At 41.2% G+C, this 23,184-nt stretch overlaps 1 protein-coding gene across 3 annotated transcripts in view; it reads right to left on the bottom strand.

Moving 5' to 3' along the window:
* Positions 1-23,184, bottom strand: part of LOC118392690 (cGMP-specific 3',5'-cyclic phosphodiesterase-like) — a 124,740-nt gene that overhangs the window by 52,963 nt on the left and 48,593 nt on the right. For all 3 annotated transcript variants that reach the window (XM_052459365.1, XM_052459363.1, XM_052459364.1), the window contains exons 3-7: positions 21,962-22,135; positions 11,917-12,006; positions 10,694-10,765; positions 8,727-8,816; positions 8,026-8,163 (exon numbers count right to left, since the gene is read on the bottom strand). In XM_052459365.1, coding sequence (XP_052315325.1) covers positions 8,026-8,163; positions 8,727-8,816; positions 10,694-10,765; positions 11,917-12,006; positions 21,962-22,135 — 564 coding nt within the window. The remainder of the gene's footprint in view (positions 1-8,025; positions 8,164-8,726; positions 8,817-10,693; positions 10,766-11,916; positions 12,007-21,961; positions 22,136-23,184) is intronic.

The raw sequence follows: 23,184 nt of genomic DNA, 5'->3' as shown, positions 1-23,184 counted from the left end.
ATTGAACCAGGAGGTGGGTAGGTTTCTGCGGTCGTATTGCCAGGATCGGCCAGGGGAGTGGGCACGATACATTCCCTGGGCTGAAATGGCTCAGAACTCACTACGCCACTCCTCTACTAATGTGTCCCCTTTTCAGTGTGTGTTGGGATACCAGCCGGTCCTGGCACCATGGCATCCGAGCCAGACCGAGGCTCCTGCGGTGGAGGAATGGGTACAGCGCTCCAAGGAGACCTGGAGGGCCGTCCAGGAGTCTCTACGACAAGCGAGTGGACGGCAGAAGAGGAGTGCTGACCGCCACCGCAGTGAGGCCCCGTGTTTGTACCGGGGACAGGGTCTGGCTCTCGACCCGAAACCTACCTCTCCGCTTGCCCTGCCGGAAGCTGGGTCCGCAGTGTGTAGGGCCCTTTAAAGTCCTGAGGAGAATAAACGAGGTGTGTTATCGATTACAACTCCCTTCCTATTATCGAATTAACCCCTCGTTTCATGTGTCTCTCCTCAGGCCGGTGGTAGCTGGTCCCCTGCAGGACAGTGAGGTACCGGAGGTCCCTCCCCCTCTGGACATCGAGGGGACCCCGGCGTCACGATCCGGGCCATTCTGGACTCAAGACGCCGGGTGAGGGGCCTGCAGTACCTCGTGGACTGGGAGGGGTACGGTCCGGAGGAGAGGTGCTGGGTACCGGTGAGGGACATCTTGGATCCATCCATGTTGAGGGGATTTCCATCGCCTCCATCCGGATCGCCCTGCACCTCGTCCTCCGGGGCGACCTCGAGGCCGGTGTCGGCGCTGCGGGAGCCGCGCGTCAGGAGGGGGTACTGTCACGAGTCCGACCGAGGGTGTTTCCCCTTCCGGGCGGTTGGCGCTCGGCGGTCGTCGTCACCGGCCTATTAGCTGCCACTGATTGTTTTTCCTCCCCCTCCTTGTATGTTTAGTGGTAGCACCTGTTCATGATTGAATCAGCTAATGAGTTTGTCTTTATTAGGCAGCCGGCCCGCCTGGTTGTTGTGCGGGATTATTGCAGTGTAACCTTCGGCTCTGTTGTTAGAAGTACGTGTTAGTGCCTGGTCGTTACTTTTTCTGTTGTACATTCTCATGCCCTGTGTTTGGGGCCGTTACTATTGTGAGCACCCTGGGATGCGTTGGCGCTATTAAAGACGCACAGCTTTGCACTCACTGTCTCCTGCGTTTGACTCCACACACCTACGACACCTGAAGTGTTACACCCTCTTAAAGCCTTAAACACAACACAAGATAACATAATGGAGACGTCTGGTCTTAGTGTCTAGTGTTCTCCTCTTCTTACTCACTGCAATACATCACACTCCAGGCCGTAGATAAAAGTAGAAATGACAATTTATAGAAGTGTAGAAAAACAATAACACGAGGAATAAATACATCAGTAATTGTGTATTCAGATATATACTGTATGTACATTCAGATATATACTGTTTATACATTCAGATATATACTGTTTATACATTCAGATATATACTGTATATACATTCAGATATATACTGTTTATACATTCAGATATATACTGTATATACATTCAGATATATACTGTATGTACATTCAGATATATACTGTATATACATTCAGATATATACTGTTTATACATTCAGATATATACTGTATATACATTCAGATATATACTGTTTATACATTCAGATATATACTGTATGTACATTCAGATATATACTGTATGTACATTCAGATATATACTGTATGTACATTCAGATATATACTGTATGTACATTCAGATATATACTGTATGTACATTCAGATATATACTGTATGTACATTCAGATATATACTGTATATACATTCAGATATATACTGTATGTACATTCAGATATATACTGTATATACATTCAGATATATACTGTATGTACATTCAGATATATACTGTATGTACATTCAGATATATACTGTATGTACATTCAGATATATACTGTTTATACATTCAGATATATACTGTATGTACATTCAGATATATACTGTATGTACATTCAGATATATACTGTATATACATTCAGATATATACTATGTACATTCAGATATATACTGTTTATACATTCAGATATATACTGTTTATACATTCAGATATATACTGTATATACATTCAGATATATACTGTTTATACATTCAGATATATACTGTATATACATTCAGATATATACTGTATGTACATTCAGATATATACTGTATATACATTCAGATATATACTGTATGTACATTCAGATATATACTGTTTATACATTCAGATATATACTGTTTATACATTCAGATATATACTGTATATACATTCAGATATATACTGTTTATACATTCAGATATATACTGTTTATACATTCAGATATATACTGTATGTACATTCAGATATATACTGTATATACATTCAGATATATACTGTATGTACATTCAGATATATACTGTATGTACATTCAGATATATACTGTATGTACATTCAGATATATACTGTATGTACATTCAGATATATACTGTTTATACATTCAGATATATACTGTTTATACATTCAGATATATACTGTATGTACATTCAGATATATACTGTATGTACATTCAGATATATACTGTATGTACATTCAGATATATACTGTTTATACATTCAGATATATACTGTATATACATTCAGATATATACTGTATGTACATTCAGATATATACTGTTTATACATTCAGATATATACTGTATGTACATTCAGATATATACTGTATGTACATTCAGATATATACTGTATGTACATTCAGATATATACTGTATGTACATTCAGATATATACTGTATGTACATTCAGATATATACTGTATATACATTCAGATATATACTGTATGTACATTCAGATATATACTGTATGTACATTCAGATATATACTGTATGTACATTCAGAAATATACTGTATGTACATTCAGATATATACTGTTTATACATTCAGATATATACTGTATGTACATTCAGATATATACTGTATGTACATTCAGATATATACTGTTTATACATTCAGATATATACTGTATGTACATTCAGATATATACTGTATATACATTCAGATATATACTGTATGTACATTCAGATATATACTGTATATACATTCAGATATATACTGTATGTACATTCAGATATATACTGTATGTGCATTCAGATATATACTGTATGTGCATTCAGATATATACTGTATATACATTCAGATATTTACTGTATGTACATTCAGATATATACTGTATGTACATTCAGATATATACTGTATATACATTCAGATATATACTGTATGTACATTCAGATATATACTGTATGTACATTCAGATATATACTGTATATACATTCAGATATATACTGTATGTACATTCAGATATATACTGTATGTACATTCAGATATATACTGTATATACATTCAGATATGTACTATATGTACTTTCAGATATATACTGTATGTGCATTCAGATATATACTGTATATACATTCAGATATATACTGTATGTGCATTCAGATATATACTGTATGTGCATATACAGTGCATTCGTAAAGTATTCAGATCCCTTGACTTTTTCCTTATTCTAACATGGATTTATTTTTTTTCCTCATCAATCTACAAACAATACCTCATAAGGATAAAGTGAAAACAGGTTTTTAGAAATGTTTGCAAATGTATTACAAATGTAAAAAACAGAAACACCTGAGCAATTGAGGGAGAAGGGCCTTGGTATGAGAGGTGACCAAGAAACCAATGGTCACTCTGACAGAGCTCCAGAGTACCTCTGTGGAGATGGGAGAACCTTCCAGAAGGACAAACATCTCTGCAGCACTTCACCTATCAGGCCTTTATGGTAGAGTGGCCAGATGGAAGCCACTCCTCAGTAAAAAGCACATGACAGCCCTCTTGGAGTTTGCCAAAGGGCACCTAAAGGACTCTCAGACCACGAGAAACAAGATTCTCTGGTCTGATGAAACCAAGATTGAACTCTCTGGCCTGAATGCAAAGTGTCACGTCTGGAGGAAACCTGGCACCACCCTACGGTGAAGCATGGTGATGGAAGCATCATGCTGTGGGGATATTTGTCAGCAGCAGGGACTGGGAGTCTGGATCGAGGGAAAGATGAACGGAGCAAAGTATAAAGAGATCCTTGATGACAACGACCCTAAGCACGCGGGCAAGACAACGCAGGAGTGGCTTCGGAACAAGTCTCTGAATGTCCTTGAGTGGCCCTGCCAGAGCCCAGGCTTGAACCAGATCGAATCTCTCTGGAGAGACCTGAAAATAGCTGCGCAGCAATGCTCCCCATCCAATCTGGCAGAGCTTGAGAGGATCTGCAGAGAAGAATGGGGAAAATTCCCCAAATACAGGTGTGCCAAGCTTGTAGCGTCATACCCAAGAAGACTCAAGGTTGTAATTGCTGCCAAATGGGCTTCAACCAAGTACTGGGTAAAGAGTCTGAATACTTATGTAATTGTGCTATTTCTGCTTCTGATTTTTTATACATTTGCAAAAGTAATGTCAATGTTTTTGCTTTCTCATTATGGGATATTGTGTGTAGATTGATGAGGGGGGGAAACGATTTAATCCATGTTAGAATAAGGCTGTAATGTAACAAAATGTGGAAAAAGTCAAGGGGTCTGAATACTTTCCGAATGCACTGTAGGTAGGGATTAAGTGACCAGACAAGAAGATAGATAAAACAGTAGCATCAGAGTATGTGATCAGTCAAAAGAGTGCAAAAAGGGTCCATGCAAATAGTTCAATAGTTAACCTGGACTAACTATTTAGCAGTCTTGTGGCTTGGGACTTGGTGCATCGGTACTGCTTGCCATGCGGTAGCAGAGGGAAGAGCCTATGACTTGGGTGGGTGGAGTCCTTGACAATGTTAGGGGAGGTATAGAGGTCCTGGATGGCAGGGAGCTTGGCCCCAATGATGTACTGGGCCATACACCCTACCCGCCGTAGTGCCTAGCGGTCGGATGCCAAGCAGTTGCCATACCAGGCGGTGATGCAGCCAGTCAAGATGCTCTCAGTGGTGCAGCTGTAGAATTTTTTGAAGATCTGAGGGCCCATGCCAAGTCATTTCGGTCTCCTGAGGGGGAAGAGGTGTTGTCGTGCCTTCTTCACAACTGTGTTGGTGAGTGTGGACCAAAAATGTAATGTGGTTGAAAATGTCAGTGAAGACACTTGCAAGCTGGTCAGCGCATGCTCTGAATACGCATCCTGGTAATCCGTCTGATGGAATATTAACCTGTTTAAAGGTCTTACTCACATCGGCTACGGAGAGCTAGATCACACAGTCATCCAGAATAGCTGGTGCTCTAATGCATGGTTTAGTGTTTCTTGTCTTGAAGTCATCATAGAAGGAATTTGGCTCGACTGGTAGGCTCGCGTCACTGGGAAGCTCGCGTTTGGGTTTCATTTTGTAATCTGTGATAGTTTGCAAGCCCTGCCTCATCCGTTGAGCACCAGAGCTGGCGTGGTAGGATTCGATCTTCATTTTGTAGTGACGTTTTCACTGTTTGATTGCACATCGGAAGTCATAGCGGGATTTCTTATAAGCGGCCGGATTATAAGGCAGCTCTAGCCTTTATTTCAGTGCGGATGTTGCCTGTAATCCATGGCTTCTGGTTGGGATATGTACGTACGGTCACTGTGGGGTTACATCGTCAATTCACTTATTAATGAAGCTGGTGACTGATGGTTATGGGATGAATCCCGGAACATATTCCAGTCTGTGCAAGAGAAACAGTCCTGCCGCTTAGCATCAGCTTCATCAGACCACTTTCGTACAAAAAATACAATTATTGTTTAAAAACCAACAGATCTGTGCCTCAGAACCAAAAAAAAATGCTAATCCTGACTGTTGACCAATGACCAATCATCAGCATTGTGGCCTCAAATCCAGATTAGTGACTAGAAAGTGCTTTGTTGAATTTTCTCCTGGCAAGTAGCCTACCTAGTTAATATTATCCATATAAACAACAGTTTAGCAATCTGCTATGGTCGCATCTTTGCCAGAACATTAGTCTAGCCGGTGATTTCATTGATCGTTATCATATTTCACATAGGCCTAGATTGGGAGGGTTATAACTATATACCTCAGTGGTGGTACTGGCTATATGTCTAACATCGCACCACCTTCAATGATTATGGGATGACGATGTAGCATATTCAGGCAAATAAATTACGATATTTGTTAGGAAGAAGAAGGCTACAGACAGATCATGCTTTCCATCCGATCCTGCAAACTCCACATACAGGTTGGCCGGCCGTATGATCCCGCGTGACAATGTCCCTAGTTGATATTGACTGCTAACATGAATGACCTTTAGCTCAAAATGCAGGTGTAAAACACAGTTAATTTCTGTATCTTGCGTTTTGAAAATGTATCACCGTTTATGGCTGTAATGACAGGCTACAGCGATTGTGCGCAGCGATTGTGCACATGTGTTTTGCCCTGTGTGTGTGCATGTGCATGCGCAGGGGTTTGCAAGGTTTGAATCACTCTTTTTTTTGATGAGAACATGTTGAGAACCACTGAGCTAGCAAACAGATTTCTGATTTAGTGTAGGCCTAGAGCTACAGTATAGGACTGGGTGCAGTGCAAATGTCAAATTTTAGGGAGAGAAGATTCCCATCAATAAATATGAAGCTCCCAAAAAAATTGGTGAACAAGAATATTAACTTCAATAAATAGACAAAGATTTTGTGACCTTGGGACCAGAAGGTTCTATCTGCGCAAAGCATAGTTCTGAGATATCGAGCATCAAAGTTTTCACATCCCAGATCTCAGAACTGTTTTGTAGTGAATTCTTCTTTCATAACCCATTAAAGTCCTCACTTTAAAGGCACTTAAAGTACAGGGGGTGTGAACCTTATGACCCTTACGAACCTTATGACCCTTATGGCTCTGAAATGTCAATCTGGGTTCAGCCATAAGGTTCTGTCTGACACTACTGAATTAGACATGTTCAGTTCTTAAGAAGACTGTAGCTATTTGAATACATATATGATAGTATTACACTATTTTACTAAGACAAGAGTCAGAACACATCATCAAATACATGTATGTATGTATGTATGTATGTATGTATGTATGTATGTATGTATGTATGTATGTATGTATGTATGTATTATGATCCTCAGACTAATTACTGTCAACGCTGAACAACAATGTGACAACATAATGTACTTTAAGATTTCTGAGTGTTGTTTTTTAGCTTGAGTGCCATTATTGCTGGCTAGACTCGCCTAGACCACACTTGGAGGGAGACGTGTTCTGATTGGTCCGTCTGTATTTGGTCAGTCTTTGTACTTGGACTGCAGATTAAAATTCAACTCAAAATATACATCTGTTATATTGTCCTACGAAGGTGCCCGAGTTCAGTCCAAAATCTGTGTTGAAGATTCCATACCATCCTTTTTGATTCTAGGTGGAACCCTTTTTTGGTTCCAGGTAGAACCTTTTTTGGTTCCACGTAGGAAGCTCTGTTGAAAGGGTTCTACCTGGAACCCCAAAGAGTTCCACCTGGAACCAAAAAGGGTACTTCAAAGAGTTATCCTATGGGGACAGCCAGAGAACATGTTTAGGTTGTAGATAGCACCTTTTTTTCTAAGAGTAGGCCCAAGTGAAATCCATAGGCCTCGATCTGAAATGAATGGTACTATCTAATTATTTACAACTCTGCTTTTATTAATCATCATTCATACCAACAGTATTGCAGATTGTTGAGTGTCGATGTTCTGACTGAATAGAAATCATCAAAGGTATTCAAGGCTGGAAATACACAAGAGGTATACAGTAATTCTCATTGTGGTTCTATATATAGAATACTGTGGGATTTTATCATTTTATCTTCTCACTGAGGAATTCTATTCACAATGTGCCTCACTGTCCATCCAATCCATGTCATATTCTCTTTTCTTTTCTCAATCCCTGTCATTTTCCCTGTCTTTTCTTTGTCCTCTCACCATGAGACTGTCAAGTTGGACTGTGTGTGCATGTGTGTGTGTGTGCGTACGTGAACTCACCATAACGTCTCCGTCAGCTATGAACACAGTGCAGCCCTGGGCCTGCATAAAGGAGAGGATGGTGCCTGCTATCTTCCTCAGTAACACCTCCAGGGACTGCTGCTCTTCCAAGATCAGACTGGCCAGGTCCAACAGCACCTGGGGGAGACATGCATAGTAAACCATGAAAACAAACACACTGTAAAAAAAATATATAAAAAAATAAAGTTGTTTCAACTAATTATTGTTAACTGGTTCCACAGTTCACCAAAAAAGGCTGTTAACCAGTTACTTAACAATAACTGGAAATAACTTTTTAAAATGTGATTTACAGTGCAGAAACATGACCGCATGAACACACACCCACATACTCATACACAAACACAAAAACATGAACACACACTCACAAGAAAGCATGCTAACACACACACCCACACCCACACACACACACACACACACACACACACACACACACACACACACACACACACACACAGACAGACAGACAGACAGACAGACAGACAGACAGACAGACAGACAGACAGACAGACAGACAGACAGACAGACAGACAGACAGACACAGACAGACAGACAGACAGACAGACAGACACACACAGACAGACACACACAGACAGACACACACAGACAGACACACACAGACAGACACACACACACACACACACACACGTTGAAAGCATAAAAACCCACAGACGGCAACAAACCTGATTCCGCCGGTTTTCCAGCTGGGACGTCTCGTAGAGCTGGGCGTTGTGTAGGACGATCCCGGAGAAGGCCAGGTAGGCAGAGAAGTCCTGTCAGGGGAATCAGACTATAAGCTCGATTCAGAGTATGGCATTTATAGAGAAATGTAGACAATAATGAGAGTAGGAGAGCATTGAACACTCTTAGAAAAAAGGGGTTCTTCAGAAAGTATTCACACCCCTGAATGTTCCCACATTTTGTTGTGTCACAGGCTGAATATCAAATGGATTAAACTGAGATGTTTTTGTTACTGGCTTACACAGAATAACCACATAATGCCAAAGTGGAATTACTGTATGTTTTCTGAATGAAAAAAAAAAGCTGCAATGTCTTGAGTGAATAAGTATTCAAACCTTTTGTTATGGCAAAAGTCTAAATACATTTGGAGTAAAAATGTCCATAACAAATCACATAATAAGTTGCTTGGACTCACTCTGTTTGCAATAATGGTGTTTAACATGATTTTTCATGATCTCATACCTGTGCCCCACATATACAATTGTCTGGAAGGTCCCTTAGTCGAGCAGTGAATTTCAAACACAGATTCAACCACAAAGACTAGGGAGTTTTTCCAATGCCTCGCAAAGAAGGGCGCCTATTGGTAGATGGGGGGGGGGAGAAGCAAACATTGAATATCCCTTTGAGCATGGTGCAGTTATTAACTACACTGGATGGTGTATCAATACACCCAGTCACTACAAAGATACAGGTGTCCTTCCTAATTATGTCGCTGGAAAGGAAGGAAACCACTCAGGGATTTCACCATGAGACCGATGGGGACTTTAAAACAGTTACAGAGTTTAATGGCTGTGGCTGGAGAAAACTGAGGATGGATGCCAGTCAAAAGAAGGAAACCTGTACAGAATAAAAATATTCCAAAACATGCATCCTGTTTGTAATAAGGCACTGAAGTAAAACTGTTAAAAATGTGGCAAAAAAGTAAAAGCACAGGCAAAATCCTAGAGGAAAACCTTGTTTAGTCTGTCTTCCAACACACACTGTTTAGCAGCACAATAACCTAAACCACAAGGCCAAATCTACACTGGAGTTGCTTACCAAGACGACATTAAATGTTCCTGAGTGGCCTAGTTACAGTTTTGACTTCAATCAACTTGAAAATCTATGGCAAGACTTGAAAATGGCTGTCGAGCAATGATCAACAACCAACTTGACAAATAATAATGTGCAAATATTCTACAATCCAGGTGTGAAAAGCTCTTAGAGACTTACCCAGAAAAACTCACAGCTGTAATCACTGCCAAATCTTGACTTAAGACTTGAAAAAACTTGGAACTCGACTCAACTTTACTTGTTCTTAGAATACACGACTTGGACTTAATGCTCTTAGAATGCACGACTTGGACTTAATGCTCTTAGAATGCACGACTTGAACTTAATGCTCTTAGAATGCACGACTTGGACTTAATGCTCTTAGAATGCACGACTTGGACTTAATGCTCTTAGAATGCACGACTTGGACTTAATGCTCTTAGAATGCACGACTTGGACTCCAATGCTTCCCACAGTTGTGTCAAGTTGGCTGGATGTCCTTTGGGTGGTGGACCAGTCTTGATACACAGAGGAAACTGTTGAGTGTGAAAAACCCAGCTGCATTGCAATTCTTGACACAAACTGGTGTGCCTGGCATTCTTTTGTCCATTATTTAATTGTTTATTCAATTATATTATTAGCCAAAATGTATTCTAATTTATTATTAGCAGCCATAGTTCATACATGGCACCATACAGGGTTCTTTATGGAACCAATTTTGGTTCAGTGGGGTTCCCTTGGGGTTCTGATCAAAGAACCATATAAAAGGGTTCTATATAGAACTTTTAGAGGTTCCATTTATGAAGCAAGTGATATAACCCTTTTTGGTTCTATGAGGAACCTTTTTTCAAGGAGTGCAGTGTCTTTCTCCCAGTACCTTTTCATCCTGTTCAGTGAAAGTCCCATTCTCTCCACACTTCTTGTTGATGGCCTGTGCCACTCCTACCACCTGGGAGGCGAAAGAGAGGGGAAGGTGAAGAGAGAGGAGAGGGGGAAGAGGAAGGAGAGGGGGAAGAGAGAGGAGATGGGAAGGAGAGAGGAGAGGGGGAAGAGATGGGAGAAGGGGAAGAGAGAGGAGAAATAGAGAGGAGAGGTAGAAGAGAGAGGAGATGGGAAAGAGAGAGGAGAGGGGGAAGAGGAAGGAGAGGGGGAAGAGAGAGGAGATGGGAAAGAGAGAGGAGAGGGGGAAGAGATGGGAGAAGGGGAAGAGAGAGGAGATGGGAAAGAGAGAGGAGATGGGGGAGAGATGGGAGAAGGGGAAGAGAGAGGAGAAGGGGAAGAGAGAGGAGAGGTAGAAGAGAGAGGGGAAGAGGAGAGAGAGAAGAGAGGAGAGGAGAGGGGGAAGAGAGAGGAGATGGAGAAGAAAGAGGAGAGGGGGAAGAGATGGGAGAGGTAGAAGAGAGAGGATAAGGGGAAGAGAGAGGAGAGGGGGAAGAGAGAGGAGATGGAGAAGAAAGAGGAGAGGGGGAAGAGATGGGAGAGGTAGAAGAGAGAGGATAAGGGGAAGAGAGAGGAGAGGGGGAAGAGAGAGGAGATGGAGAAGAAAGAGGAGAGGGGGAAGAGATGGGAGAAGTAGAAGAGAGAGGATACGGGGAAGAGAGAGGATAAGGGGAAGAGAGCAGGGAGAGCATCCATCAAAACGCAGCCACAACTATAAAGAACAGAACAGAATAAAAACCAATTAGATTACACTATTTCTCTTTGACCTCAATTGCTCTATTGTAAACTCTGAAAAGAACTCCATGTGCATCTTGAAATTGTTCAATATGGGTACAATCTACTCTTAGAAAAAAGGGTTCCAAAAGGGTTCTCCGGCTGTCCCCATGTAGTCCCCTAAAAGGGTTCTACCTGGCACCAAAAAGGGTCCTTTAATAGGTTCACCTATGAGGACAGCAGAATAGCCGTTTTAAATTCTAGATAGCACCTTTTTGTCTAAGTATGTAGCTAGTGTTGTGAGATATCTATGGTCTGCAATCCCCTCTACATGTTAGCGTTGGAGAGCTGAAATGTGTTCACTTGTCTATGGTGTCTTACCTGCTCTCTATAATTCATCCTGAGTAGCTGAGTACTGTATCTTGTATCCACAGTATTGTGTCTTACCTCTTCTCTGTGGTTCTTGATGGGCATACACAGGATACTCTGCGTCTTATAGCCTGTGATCTGATCCACCTCTGCATTGAACCTGGGGTCCTGAGATAAGAGATATGAACACTATGAACTACAATGTCATTTAACATTACCAGACCTGTACTCGCAAAGCATCTCTAAGTAAGAGTGCTGATCCAGGATCAGACCCCCTCCCTCTCTCATTCATGAGGATTTCAAATGCTCTGAGACACATTGTGAACACGGCACCAGAAACACATGGACATTTTAGACAGTTGAGTCCACATAAAGGAATAACCACTACATTTTCCCTTTACTGTGAGACCCCTGATCTGGTTCCCCATTGGTTTAGACAGCAGCTGAGTCCCAAATGACACCCTCTTCCCTATATATTGTACTACACTGTAAAAACGAAATTTAATTGTTTCAACTAATTATTATTAAGAAACTGTTTTGCCTTTTTTTTTTTTACTTATCGATCGAAGTGTTGCCTGAACAAAACAAAAAAACGTTGGCCCAAACTTGGTTCCAATTTCAGAAAACATAGGCTCAAATTCTCATTTGTTAATTCAACTAGAAATTATTATTTGGGCATTTTACCTAAAAAAGGCTGTGGAACTAGTTACACCCACGCTGCTTTTAACACATACATGATGACATTGTGCATGTTCATTTATACAGTCATTAATATTCAACATGTCCTCACCCGGGATTTGAAATTCATTTTGAACTTAATCTTAATTCAATCCAGTTTGCTACAGCAGGAAAATAATCCTGCAGCAACTGGAAATGTGGATTATTATGTGGATTATAACGTGGATTATAACTGATAGTCATGTTTGTAGGGGTTGATACATTTTTAATTAGGGCAAATCAGGTTTTAAACATTAGAAGCCTTTATAAACCTTGAATAAATACACTACAATCAAATTAAGATCCTACATCTGTAACAAACACTGACACATTTTACATCTAAACAATAAATATTTCTAAACAGAGTTTTACTGTATCTTAGATCAACACTCCTACTCTGAGACACTTTTTGATTACAGGCCAAAATCTTGATGACTAATGTAGACGGACAATATGATAGGTAGAACCAGACCAAATCTGTGGAAGCACACAAATAATAACCTGCTTTGTTTATTTGAATTATAAAGTCATTTATATGTCTGATGATATTTTAACAAGATAAAGTTTTGTTTTTTGCTAATAATGGCTTTGGTAACAGTCTTGGAGTCAACACGACGAGTAAGTTCTTCCAACGGTGATAGATATGGTTGAACTAAAAGTCACCACAACACTTTATGGGTATTGATAAGAAAGCTTCCCCTGTAATGGGTCTGGCCCGTGAGGTTGCCAATCTCTTTCCCTATAGAGGGCTGCTCCACTCCAACCATCCAGAGGGGAATTTTGTTCCCAGTTTAGATTTGAACGCCATCCCAACCGCCCTAACTGGGGCTTAACGAGCCAATCAGAGAGCTAGGGGTCTCCCTAGGTAGGAGCTACCACTACGCAGAGTGACGCAGATGCACTTCCTGAAAGCTGTCTGTTTCTACAAACATAACACTGGTCCCGTATCAGGTTCTATAGACCCAGCTGGTGGTTTGTTTTGGTAGCACACACACACACACACACACACACACACATGGACGCATATACATGGACACACACCCCTCCTTCCTCCTTGTCCGTTCCAGATGAACAAACTAATTGGATACAGATGTGTTAAAGAGAAGTTACTCTCTCTCTCTCTCTGTCTCTTCTAATTGATCTATTTCTCTCTCCCTCTCTCTGCTCCAGTCTCGGCCCCTGTTGAGGAAAACACTTCATCAGAATCAAGTGCTAGAAAGATCACCAATAAAGTCATTGTCATTAGTCAGAACACTGTTGGCCAATCAAATGATTGTGTAGCAGCTAATCAGGTGTAAGGTAAACGATGTGATGTCATATGACACGAAACGTAATTAGACAATCATATACATGTATCAGTAAGAACACAATATTATATATGTAAGTATATATATGTCTGTGTGTATGTATATTTGAGCAATAAGGCACTAGGGGGTATAGTATATGGCCAATATACCAGGTTAAGGGCTGTTCTTAAACACGACACAACACGGAGTGCCTGGATACAGCCCTTAGCTGTGGTATATTGGCCATATACCACAAACCCCATAGGTGCCTTATTGCTATTGTAAACTAGTTACCAAAGTAATTAGATCAGTAAAAATACATGTTTTGTCATACCCATGGTATATGGTCTGATATATCACGGCTGTCAGCCAATCAGCATTCAGGGCTCGAACCACCCAGTTTACACACACATATATATTTATATATATATATATATATTTACAAAACAATATATATTTGGGATTGGAAATGATGCAGACAATTACATTGATGGAAGCTTCAATCTATCTGCAATAGTAAAGCTGCTCTACCCCCTAACACATACTGAGGAAAGAACACGCATTACGAGAAGACATTCTGCCTACGACGCAGGCACATATACACACACACTTAGAGAATACCCATACTTGCGTCCTAAATAACAGGCCGTTTGAGTAAGCGAAAAAAATGTTTTATAGTATGCAACATTTCTTAAATCAAGCATACTTTAAAATGCACAGATGTCATAAATGTACGCTTTGACAACAGCTGATCAATTAGATATGGGGATGAGCTACCAAAATCAATTAGTAGCGGGAAACAACGCAATCACACATGACGCGTTCTCACTATGTGAAAATACAATGTTTAACAGTATGCAACGTTTCAAAAATCGAGTTTGGTTTAAATGCCAGGATGTTCTACTGATTTCGGCTCCTTCGTCTAGTATAATTCGATTCACACGTTTCCACGATGCATTGGAAGAGGTAGGCTGCGGGTGATATGCCATTGTCTCCAAACAACCAAACTAGGCTACATCATTTGGAACATGTTGAACAGCGAAGCTTCTGCGGTGGTGTTTAAATGTAGGCTGTCGTTTTTTTGCTCTCCTGAAAATTATCATTAGTATTGCAGGCTATATGTTTGAATGTCTTTTAAAGTCGTAAACTTTTTTTTTTTTTACCCAAAGTGGATTTCTGGTTTCTCATTGAAAAGTGTTTCTTGTTCTCTTCGTCAGCGCTTTTAAACTAAATACCATTTTTTGATTTCTGAATGTGTCGGCACGGGGGACTCGGATGTGGCTGCGATAGTGATGTCATGTTAATCAGGCCTTTTGATTTGAACATATGGATTGTCTTAGTTTTGTAGGCGTGGCTACCTATTTAATGATTTAATTAATGGGTCGAGCCTCAGGAGTCATTCTGATCTCGTTCCCTATGTGATCAGTGCTTTAGTTTATTATGTTACTGTCCAGCAGTTCTGAATGTACCATGCACCCGACTGTCCACGTTTTCCTGTGCAATAGCCTTTTGATTTGAGCATTTTAAAAGTTGTGATGTGTGTACTAGGCTATTTGATTTTATTTATACATGTCACAGCACTTTGATTTCATGAATACATATCTTTAAATGGAACCAATTAATCTTTTCCGTTTTAAATAGGGTAGATGGGCTATATGGTCTACTACGGTGTAGGTCTAATGTCATAGTCTGCCTATAAACAGTCTAACTAGGCCTATAACTCCATTTATATTATATTCAGAGTTTAGACAAATATGTAGAATGGAAAATTAGATATTATCAGGCAGGTTAATGAGATGCATGTCTGTTGAATTTGTAAAAATCCATCCTCACTTGGCCCCGCCCCTCCTACTCAGTCAATCAGGAGCCGCTACTGCGTTGTGGCCGAGGCATACTGTATACCTTTTTTGTTCAGTGCTAAATACACTGAACAAAAATACAAATATAAACGTAACATGTAAAAAGTGTTGGTCCCTGGGTTTCATGAGCTGAAATAAAAGATCCCAGAAATACACAAAAAGCTTATTCCTTTCAAATATTTTGCAGCACTTTGTTTTCCTCCCTGCTGGTGAGAATTTCTCATTTGCCAAGATAATCCATCTATCTGACAGGTGTGGCATATCAACAAATGAATTAAACAGCATTATAATTACACAGGTGCACCTTGTGCTGGGGACAATAAAAGGCAACTCTAAAATGTGGAGTTTTGTCACACAACACAATGCCACAGATATCTCAAGTGTTGAAGGAGCGTGCAGTTGGCATGCTGACTGCAGCAATGTCCACCAGAGCTGTTTCCAGAGAATGTAATGTTCATTTCTCTACCATAAGCCGCCTCCAACGCCATTCTAGAGAATTTGGCACACTCTCTGCCTTTCTCTCTCTCAAACATCTGCTTTCTCTTTCAAAGACATAATTCCACTACAGGGCATCTGACTGTGTGTGTGTGTGTGTGTGTGTGTGTGTGTGTGTGTGTGTGGGTGCACGCGTGTGCGAGTGGGTGCACGCGTGTTTGTGTAAGTGAGTGTGTGTGCTTGCGCATGTATATGTGTGTGTGTCAATGTGTGTCAATGTGTAAGCTTTCATCTCCCTCTCCACCAATTGGCACAGCTGGGAACCTACTGGGTAGTCCATAGGGAAGATTCCATCTCCTATTGAGAGGGCTCACGGACTGCGGAGGTATGTACTGTATATGTACTGGCATGGTCTAATTGTGTCTGAGAATAAAGACAGTTAGATAGAAATGGAAAACAATGGCCGCCAATAGCACACACAAACAGAATCATGGAAATCTGCAGTCAGCAGACCTGAAAATCTGAGCTCAAGTTGTGGGCCCAGTGCAGCAACATCACAATGGGGATCATAGGTTAAAATCCAGCCTGTTCTCCAGGAGTCAAGGCATTGTAACTGGGCAGAGACTGATAGTACGACCGACAATCATTATAGACTGATAGTACGACCTACAATGATTATAGACTGATAGTACGGCCTACAATTATTATAGACTGATAGTACGACCTACAATTATTATAGACTGATAGTACGACCTACAATTATTATAGATCATTATAGACTGATAGTACAACCTATAATCATTATAGATCATTATAGACTGATAGTATGATCTATACTCATTATAGACTGATAGTACAACCTACAATCATTATAGATCATTATAGACTGATAGTATGACCTATAATCATTATAGACTGATAGTACGACCTACAATCATTATAGATCATTATAGACTGATAGTACAACCTACAATCATAGACTGATAGTACAACCTACAATCATTATAGAATGATAGTACGACCTACAATCATTATAGAATGCTACCTTTACGAAACTGTATACTTATGACTGACCAGGATCAGGCTTAACTCAACATAATCTTAGTCTGGCCTAGTAACGTCAGGCTGAAATGGCATGATGGTTTTATTATTGATTGGAGTAAGAAAGTCATCTGTCTTGTAACATTATACCCAACAAGATCAATATACTCCATCTGTCATGGGAGGACTTGACAGGATTGAGGTGTCTGATCTCTTAAGTAAAAGAAGGTCAACCCGCAAGGATTTTTATGAGTATTTCACTTTTTATATCAATATCAAATAATTTCGAGGTAACAATGAAGTACCTTACTGTAATAGATTTTCATTAAAAAGGGCGAAAGTATATTTTTAGGAAAAAACTGTTTCTCAAGCAAGAATTTAGCTAGGACTGTCTGGGAATTGTCTGAGTGGGGAGGAAAACTGGCTGTTATTGGCAGAGAGGTTTGAAACTCTCTTTCTTATTGGTCTATTAACCAATGATGTCACCGTGGAAAGCTGAAACTCCCTCCCATGCAAACCTGCTGATTAGAAGGCTCTGTGTAGATTTTCAACCAGCAAAAGTATGTGGACACCTAATCGTCGAACATCTCATTCCAAGGTCATGGGCATTAATATGAAGTTGGTCCACCCTTTGCTGCTGTAACAGCCTCTACTCTTCTGGGAAGGCTTTCCACTAGATGTTGGAACATTGTTGCGGGGACTGGCTTCCATTCAGCCACAAGAGCATTAGTGAGGTCGGGCACTGATGTTGGGCGATTAGTCCTCTGGCTCGCAGTCGGCATTCCAATTCCATCCCAAAGGTGTTCGATGGGGTTTAGGTCATGGCTGTGTGCAGCCCAGTCTAGTTCTTCCACAGCGATCTCGACAAACCATTTCTGTATGGACCTCGCTTTGTACACAGGGGCATTGTCATGCTGAAACAGGAAAGGGCTTTCCCCTGTTGACACAAAGTTGGAAGCACAGAATCGTCTAGAATGTCATTGTATGCTGTAGCGTTAAGAACTAAGGGGCCTAGCCCGAACCATGAAAAACAGCCCCAGAACATTATTCCTCCTTCATCAAACTTTACATTTGGCACTATGCATTGGGGCAGGTAGCGTTCTCCTGGCATTCGCCAAATCCAGATTAGTCCCTCGAACTGCCAGATGGCATCGCACATCTTTGGCCTGTGTGTGGCTGCTCGGCCATTGAAACCCATTTCATGAAGCTTTCGACTAACAGTTCTTGTGCTGACATTGCTTCCAGAGACTAAGTAGTGAGTGTTGCAACCGAGGACAGACTAATTTTACACGCTACGCACTTCAGCGCTCGACAGATCCGTTCTGTGAGCTTGTGTGTCGTGTCCACTGTCCACATACTTTTTTTTATATATATAGTGTATCAGGAATAACGCTGATCACATTTTTTCACACTTTTACAGTTTTAGTTTACTCAGCAGTTGTACAAAATGACACAAAACACAGAAAAAAAACTGCATTTTGACTGCATTGGGCCTTCGTGTGTGTGTGAGAGAGATCATTGTGTGTGTGTGTGTGTGTGTGTGTGTGTGTATGTGTGTGTCCTTGTATCTCTGGGAGAATCTCAATTGGTTTTGCTAGACTCGTCGCGTCCTCTCGTCCGCCCTTTCCTCACCTGCTTTTGAAAAAGGTCAAAGGTAATCAAGGAGCGGAGGACAGGACAGGAAACGTGGAAACGAGACTATCCTCTCTCAGGGTGGGAATTTACAAAGGGATCAAAACACATGTAGTTGTGAAAGACATCTTATAGATAAAAGGAAAAAAGCGTATAGTTTATAAAAATGTGAGCTTTTCTCCTTTGATAAAACAGCAGCTGATTGAAATGGGGTGTGGTGGATTTTTAAACACTTCCGCGCTAGATTCCCGGGAGGATACGAAGTAAACTCAGCAAAAAAAGAAATGTTCCTTTTTCAGGATCCTCTCTTTCAAAGATCATTCGTAAAACTCCAAATAACTTCACAGATCTTCATTGTAAAGGGTTTAAACACTGTTTCCCATGCTTGTTCAATGAACCATAAACAATTAATGAACATGCACCTGTGGAACGGTCATTAAGACACAAACAGCTTACAGACGGTAGGCAATTAAGGTCACAGTTATGAAAACTTATGACACTAAAGAGCCCTTTCTACTGACTCTGAAAAACACCAAAAGAAAGATGCCCAGGGTCCCTGCTCATCTGCGAGAATGTGCCTTAGGCATGCTGCAAGGAGGCATGAGGACTGCAGATGTTGCCAGGGCAATAAATTGCAATGTCCGTACTGTGAGATGCCTAAGACAGCGCTACAGGGAGGCAGGACGGACAGCTGATCGTCCTTGCAGTGGCAGACCACGTGTAACAAGACCTGTACAGGATCGGTACATCCGAACATCACACCTGCAGGACAGGTACAGGATGGCAACAACAACTGCCCGTGTTACACCTGGAACGCACAATCCCTCCATCAGTGTTCAGACTGTCCGCAAGAGGCTGAGAGAGGCTGGACTGAGGGCTTGTAGGCCTGTTGTAAGGCAGGTCCTCACCAGACATCACCAGCAACAACGTCACCTATGGACACAAACCCACTGTCGTTGGAACAGACAACACTGGCAAAAAGTGCTCTTCACTGATGAGTCGTGGTTTTGTCTCACCAGGTGGGATGGTCGGATTAGCGTTTATCGTCAAAGGAATGAGCGTTACACCGAGGCCTGGACCTTGGATCTCAATCCCATTGAGTTTTTCTGGGACCTGTTGGATCGGATGGTGAGGGATAGGTCCATTCCCCCCCAGAGATGTCCGGGAACTTGCAGGTGGAAGAGTGGGTTAACATCTCACAGCAAGAACTGGCAAATCTGGTGCAGTCCACGAGTAGAAGATGCACTGCAGTACTTAATGCAGCTGGTGGCCACACCAGATGCTGACTGTTACTTTTGATTTTGACCCCCTCATTGTTCAGGGACACATTATTCCATTTCTGTTAGTCACATGTCTGTGGAACTTGTTCAGTTTATGTCTCAGTTGTTGAATCTTGTTATGTTCATACAAATATGTGTGTGTGTGTAAGTTTGCTGAAAATAAACGCAGTTGACAGTGAGAGGTTTATTTACCACTTCTCCATTAGCTTACTAATGAATTGACGCTCTCCTCGACCACTCAGCAGTAAGTTGTCAGCTATCAGCTGTCAGAGCATCTTACCAATTGCTGCAGCTATACACAGCCCATCTGTAAATAGTCCATACAACCAACTACCTACCTAATCCCCATATTTGTTTTTTGTTGTTCAGCTCTTTTGCACACCAGTTTTTCTACTTGCATATCCTCATCTGCACATATATCACTCCAGTGTAAAATGCTAAATTGTAATTACTTCGCCACTATTGGCCTATTGATTGCCTTATCTCCCTACTTCATTTGCACACACTGTAAACAGATTTTTCTATTGTGTCACCCCATGTGTAACTCTGTGTTGTAGTTTCTGTCACACTGCTTTGCTTTATCTTGGCCAGGTCACAGTTGTAAATGGGAACTTGTTCTCAACTTGTAACGGTTCTCTTGTGGTGAAGGAGAGTCAGACCAAAATGCAGCGTGTAGATTGCGATCCATGTTTAATAAACAAACGTAAACCACGAATCAATACAAAATACTACAAAAACAAAGAACGTAACGAAAACCGAAACAGCCTATACTTGTGAAAACTAACACAGGAACAAGGACACTAAGGACAATCACCCACAAAACACACAAAGAATATGGCTGCCTAAATATGGTTCCCAATCAGAGACAACGATAAACACCTGCCTCTGATTGAGAACCACTTCAGACAGCCATAGACTTAACTAGAACACCCCACTAAGCTACAATCCCAATACATACACACCACATACAAAAACCCATGTCACACCCTGGCCTGACCAAATAAATGAGGATAAACACAAAATACTTTGACCAGGGCGTGACACAACTGGTCTGCCTGGTTAAATAAAAAAGGTGAAATAAAAAACATTTATCGGTTTCCAGGTCACAGAGGAAAGGAAGACGGAGGAGTTGAGGAGAGGATGGATTTTTACCCAATTCAGAATGTCCCCTTGCGTATGGGTTTCCTTCAGTCCAGTGATGAACTTTGACATACAACTTCCTGTTTGATCTCAGAATGTAAAAGCCCCCCACCCCCCCTCTCTCTCTCTATAAGTGAAAGAAGGTCAACTCGCAAGGATTTTTCTTTCCCTCCCTCCTTCCCTCCATTCCTCTCTGTGGTTTATGCTTGGCCAATCAATCTCAGGTCCTGCACTCTGTCAGCAAAGACCCAGACTTCCCAACACAAATACTGGCCTGATTCAAAACACACATACACATGCACACACACACACACGCAGGCACACACACACACCAACCTCCTCATTATATTCATCATCATAATCCTACATACGCAAACCCCACCAGGGTGTTATCTGACACTCAGCAGAAAAACAAGGGAGGCCGCAGAAAGGAGGTCAATGGAGGATTACTCTGTATTTCACAGGCCCATATTTACTTGGTACAGTGTCTACTTAGAAAGCACATCGTATCAGGGTTATAGAAATAATTCAATGACCTACTGTAATGACCACCTGTGGGTTTCTTTATGACTCATCGAAACACACAAAAAAACTGTTGAACATTTCATAAGTACAACTTCTTTCCACATAACGTCTTTGTAAGTACCAACTGTAATAGGACTGTGAAATTAACCATTCCAAAGGACAAAAGAGATGGAGGCCATCAAACATAGAGAAATAAAAAGCGTCTCACCTCGTAGGCATTCTTGATGTTGAGGGGCTGGCCCGTGGCCGCCACGTGACCCACAATGCCCTTCTTCCATTCCAGACGGATGCAGCTATTGGACACCTCCTCCAGGGTGGAGCCCTCGGCAACGTCAAATAGCCTGCTCACCAGGAACTTCCTGTTGGAGCTGTCCTCGCCCACCTGGGGTCACATGACAAGGAACAGTAAGGAAGTGATGTCATACATATCCAGACTCTACAGGAAGTGTCTGCAACAGCTTTTTTAAAGTTGTCTCCACAGTGTATATGCAATGTAATCATTGCTACCTGATATGGTTGTTGAATAAGACAGATACGGATTAGACACAGATTAAAAGGTCACAAAAAGAACCAGGAAGTCCACTTTGGAGCCAACTTTTCCAACAGCTTCATTCAGCATCATATACTTGAAATTAGGATGCACGATATATCGGTGAACATATCGGAATGGGCCTTTATTAGCTAAAAGTGCCAACATCGGTATTGGCCGATGTCTAGTTTAACGCTGATGTTAAAAACCGATGTCAAAGCTACATAATATAACGTTGGTACATGACGTAATGACGTCACGTGCAATTTTGTGCTACACGTGCAACACAGCATTCCTAACCTAGTCCACAATGTCTGCTGTGTGGATTGAGCAGTCAACAAGTCCAGTAGTGCAACACAGCATTCCTCACCTAGTCCACAATGTCTGCTGTGTGGATCGAGCAGTCAACATGTCAAGCAGTCATTTGAAAGATTAAACATTTCCGCGAGACGACTCAAAGGCAAAATACATTAACGCCATGATAAGGGAACTCATTTCCCTTGACAATCAACCGTTCTCTGTCGTGGGTGATGTTGGCTTTCGCTACTGGTCGAGCACCGGGACACACTACCAAGTGCGCTATTTTTCAGATGTTGCCCTACCGGAGTCACACAGTAATGGCGTCACTGCTATTAGCTTCACGACATACTATGGAATGGCGTTTTTGTCTTTGCGTGTCAAAAAATATACACGTCAAATTACACTATTTGATATTAACACTATATGACGTATTAATTTATTAATCTATTAATTTGACATGTCAAATAACACAGTTATAGCTAGCTTTAGCTTGGTACCTAGCTAACACCAATACAACCAGCCTGAAAACAATGACCAGTAGAAACTGCAGTCATTTTCATTCGTCTTAGCAATGATTTCGGAGTCATTGTGAGTAACTAGGT

Source organism: Oncorhynchus keta, chromosome 13 (genome assembly GCF_023373465.1).
Source record: "Oncorhynchus keta strain PuntledgeMale-10-30-2019 chromosome 13, Oket_V2, whole genome shotgun sequence".
Taxonomy (NCBI): domain Eukaryota; kingdom Metazoa; phylum Chordata; class Actinopteri; order Salmoniformes; family Salmonidae; genus Oncorhynchus; species Oncorhynchus keta.
Note: the sequence above shows the minus strand (reverse complement) of the source record. Positions and strands in the feature narration are given on the sequence as shown.